The 4,807-nt window shown below is 34.6% G+C and overlaps 1 protein-coding gene across 1 annotated transcript in view; it reads right to left on the bottom strand.

Moving 5' to 3' along the window:
* TMTC2 (transmembrane and tetratricopeptide repeat containing 2) overlaps positions 1-4,807 on the bottom strand; it is a 397,072-nt gene that overhangs the window by 63,672 nt on the left and 328,593 nt on the right. Inside the window, exon 10 of the mRNA XM_006774726.2 lies at positions 1,176-1,290. Within this exon, the coding sequence (XP_006774789.1) occupies positions 1,176-1,290 (115 nt within the window). The remainder of the gene's footprint in view (positions 1-1,175; positions 1,291-4,807) is intronic.

Genomic DNA, 4,807 nt, shown 5'->3' with positions numbered 1-4,807 from the left:
CCCTCCGCCCCCGAGAGCACAAATTTTTGTGCACCGGGCCTCTAGCCTACACTAATAAAAGAGAAACATGGTAATTGGCGTATGACCCCTACCCTTTTCATTGGCTAATCAGCAAGATATGCAAATTAACTGTCAGCCAACATGGTGGCCGGCAGCCAGGAAGCTTGAAACTAACATGAGGCTTGCTTGCTTCAGTGACGGAGGACTCCAATGATCTCAAAATAAAAAGTAAAAAATAGTTGTTCTACTTTTTCTTGAAGGTTCATGTTTTAAAACCATACAAATGTGAATCAATTCTCCTGTTATTTGTCTTCCCTTGTAAGAGTAATCTACATAATTACAAACCTATCTCTAGACATTATACATTGAGCCAATAGTATAAATGTCATCTAGTGAAGCATTTAGATGATTTAATAGAGTGAAATTCAGGTGAGAGTATGGCAAAAGACGTATTCATATTTCTAATAGAGAAAAATAAAACATTTTTAAAAACTGTATAAATTATTTCAGTTTCTTAAAAACATCCTACTATAACCTAAACTCTACTTAAGGATGCATTGGCTTTTTATATTCACAACAAAAATTGTTGATCTGCCTTTTAATTGTTTCACTATTATTCTAAAAGCCTTCCTAATCATTTTTCTGAATATAGAAGCACTAAAGGCCTAAAGATATACATACCTGACAGTTTTAATTATTCGGCCATTCTGAGAATTTGAAAGGCCTTAAGTATATTTGTATTTTATAATCTTCTCCACACCAAACATAATCCAATGTAACCACATGGCACATTTAGTGCAATTAATAAAAAAAAAACCCTACAAATATTGAGATGCAGTTGACTAACAGACATATGTTTTATTTTGGAGATAATTAATTAGACAGTTATTAATTTCAACTGTGCAATTTTCTCTTTGTATTTTATGAGCAATAATTTTTGAAGGGAAGGGGAAAGGGATCTCAATAATATTTAGAGAATCCTGAAGACTCGTATGTCCTACATAATGTACACATAAACTAGAATGAAAAAAAAATAGTCCTGACTTTAACATGGCTAAGCAGAAAAATTCAATTTATGGATGTGGAACGAGGTAGTATGATGGGGAATTAGTAGAATGAACAGTGTTCCCAGAGCCACAGCGCTGGTCTCTGAAGGTACGGCAGCGAAAACGAACCTGAGCATGTGGGCAGCATTGAAGACCACATCAAACTCTGTGCTGTCCAGCTCCGCTGCTGTTTTTGCCATCTCGGCTGCTTCTAACAGGCGCGCTTCTTCCAGAAGAAACTGACCTGTAAAGGAGGAAAGCAGAAGAGCTCCAACTTAGAAAACAATAACCCTTTGAAATAAATAAAGCTGCTATAGAGAAAAGTATAAAAGCAGTGATTAAGGTGATATAAAGCTAAGAATTACATGCGCCGTATACATAAATGCTCATATGTACGCGTATTTAACAGGCCTTTCTTTGCATTGCAGGACACTGCAATGCATCTGTCTTCTACATTAACGATTTTTTCTTAATAAAATCCTGTATAGACTGTTGAAGCAAGAAATAAAACGAATAAAAGATACGTTACAAATAATACTATAAAAGACATACCATGTTATGTAAAAATGTAAAAAGAAAACAATTTTTAAAGCCTAATGGGAAGAATATTATTTTCGTTCCAGTTTTACTAAGAAATGAATGACACATATCACTGTGTAAGTTTAAGGCACACAGCTTGATGGTTTGATTGGTATCTTTGTGAAATGATTACCACAGCTTTCTAATATAAAAGTGTGCGAGATTTAAGGCATTGTATCAGTCCTGTTGCTGAATCTGCAACTCAGGTGCAATATATTTCACTAAGCCACCAATCAACTGGTTTAAACATTCACCTGTAAATTCATTACATGTGATACACAAGGAGTATAAAATTTAATTATTAGCTATAAATCTTTGAGGTCCTGGGACGATAGTTCCTTTGTAGGAAATAAAAGATATTTACCAATAGGAGTTTAGTTGATATTAATTATTGGTCCTTTAAAATAGCTTCTGTCTCTGATGCATATACACTAAAAGGGCTATGCATACTGAGATATATTTAAGTAACAGGAAAATTATTAAAAGAACATAGAAAGATCGGCTTAGCTCTTAATTAGATTAACTGTTAATTAGATTCACTGGCAAACGTGGAAGAAATATTAACTGATTCAGATTTCTGTGATTCCTTTCAGGCCAGCTCTACAAGGTTAAAATCATTGCAGATAGAGCCACACAAGTCTTTAAAGCTGTACCTCCAGAATTGTTTGTTATATAATGCTATCCCAGAATCACATAGTAAAAGCAAAGAAAAAAACATAAAAGTTGAGCTCAATTTTAAGAGTGTAACTCTGCAAGTAGAGAGAATAGACGCTTCTTCAGAGCTAGGGCTTTTTAACAGTAAAAGTTTTGATGTTAAGCCTCATCTGATGCCGCTTGTAAAATGAAAACCAAATCAAGGGATGACAGAGATATGCAGAAACCACCCGACAGGCTTACAGAGTTGTGACCTAATGATTATTTCTTTTTGTTTGGGGTTTCCTGTTAGCAATACAAAAATAGTTTTAGAAATGATTTTTAAGTCCTAAGCTGCACACAGAAAACAGAAAAGAATAAAAATGGTAAATCCTCCCAGGTGGCTCTGGAAGAGGCATTAGCTACTGTTCATCTAATAAATAACACAAATCGTCTTCTAACCCATAGAGACCAGTCCTTAATGTACCAGGAGAAATTTCCTGCTTTCAGCAATAAACCACAGCCACTACCTATCCGTAAGCATTTCTAATCTTCAATTGGTAAAGAATGGTAAGTACAGATAAGCCCTGGATTTCAAGCCTGCATTTTTCAATAAACTGACAGTTCTCAAATCAGCACTTGGAGATGTATCAGCTGCTTCTACAAAAAACTTTGTATCACTTTCTTAGTCGCCTGACATTCTGTGCCTTTCTCATCTCCCAAAGTAAACATAATTGTTGGGTTAGATAATGATTAAGGAAACAGGGTTGTGAGTAGTTACATTTATAAATAGAAAAACACATTACTCATAAAATTCATGTATGTGCTAACTCTACAAATATGTTGATGTGGCATTCAATTTAAAGTGTACATGCTTTACAAAAAGTAAACAAAAGTTAGACAATGTGTAGCATACTGAATAATTACTGTCTCCTCATATATATATATAAGTAAAGGATACCAGGCTAAATAAACCCATTCTTCAGTTAGTTATGCTCATTATACATTGTTTGAATTAAAATGTAATGTTAATTGCTACATGTCTTCAAAACATGTTTACCTAAAAAAGTATTAATATATTTATTAATTATGTGACACTTAAAGAATGATGTCAGAATTTATTAATCGTTCTTTTTCCTTTTCAGACAGTTATTAACTCTGAAATATATTTTGTTATCAATAGTTAAAAAGATGAAATGATTAACTGAATAATGTAAGTTTTCTTAAAATTCATCACTCCAGACAGTAGAGGAAAAGAAAGACATAATAGCCCAGATGAAAAAGAGAAAAAAGGACATGATATCTATTCTGTCCACATAGAAGGGGTCAGTGACAAGATGTCTATGTGCCATAATAATGACAGTGGCATAAGAGATGGGTTTAAATGCAATGCCATGCCCCTGAGCAAAACTCTTCTTCTTTTAAAAAAGATATTTTTAGAGATAGAGGAAGGGAGAGAGAGAGACAAACATCTAAACATGGATTGGCTATCTCCTGCACATGCCCTACTGGGGATAGAGCCCACATCCCAGGCATGTGCCCTGACTGGAATCCAACCTGCAACCTTTCAGTGCATGGATGACACCCAACCCACACTGAGTGACACCAGCAGGGACCAGGGCAAAGCTTTTCCAAGCTATGTTAATGTTAAACACATCTGTAACGATTCAAAATCACCAACAAAAGAGGAACATTAACAATTGTGTAAAATCAAATATACAATTTTATCATAATTTTTACTTATGCTTTATGTTAGACTTCCCATTGAACATGCTTTCTGTAAACAGTTTGCAAATTTTCAAAACAACATGAAACACATACTTTTTTTATTGTAAATGGTGACAGAAATAATTCTCATATAGTAATTTTACAACAGTAGAATGCATTCATCATATTAACATTCAGAAAAACAATATCACAACATATCAGTTAGGTATTTGCATAATTCCCCCCATTCTGTTCTTGACAGGCTATAAATCTCAATAGTCCAGCGTTGATATTATTATGATAAAGGCATAAAGTACTATGAAGTATAAATCATTTGGTATCTGTTTTGTAACTGAGTTTGAAAACATGAGCTGAAGTAGAAAGTAAATTCTTATTCTTCTATGTTTATAATGATTGTTTTGATTTGTTTTTAAAATATAGCCCAGAACTGATGACAGAGCAATAAGCATTTCAAATCCATAGAACGAACATAAATCGGTAAACAAATATATACCAAGTTCCTTCTTAATAACTATCCAAAAACCTAAATTGGTATGTTATTAGGAGAATAATAGGAAACACAATTTGCCCTACTCCTTCCAGAAGACTTTATCTCAAATCACTCTTCCTCAACCAACTTTATTACTAGAGGCCCAGTGCATGAAATTCATGCAAGAGTAAGCCTTCCTTCTCTGGCTGCCAGCACCAGCTTCCCTCTGGCACCCAGGACCTGGGCTTACCTGTGGCTGCCAGCAGGCACCAGGGACCTGGGCTTCCCTTGCAGCTCCGGCTTTGTTTGCAAGGATGTCTGGTCTAATTAGCATATTACACTTTTATTATTA

Source organism: Myotis davidii, unplaced genomic scaffold (genome assembly GCF_000327345.1).
Source record: "Myotis davidii unplaced genomic scaffold, ASM32734v1 scaffold26, whole genome shotgun sequence".
NCBI classification, from domain to species: domain Eukaryota; kingdom Metazoa; phylum Chordata; class Mammalia; order Chiroptera; family Vespertilionidae; genus Myotis; species Myotis davidii.
Note: the sequence above shows the minus strand (reverse complement) of the source record. Positions and strands in the feature narration are given on the sequence as shown.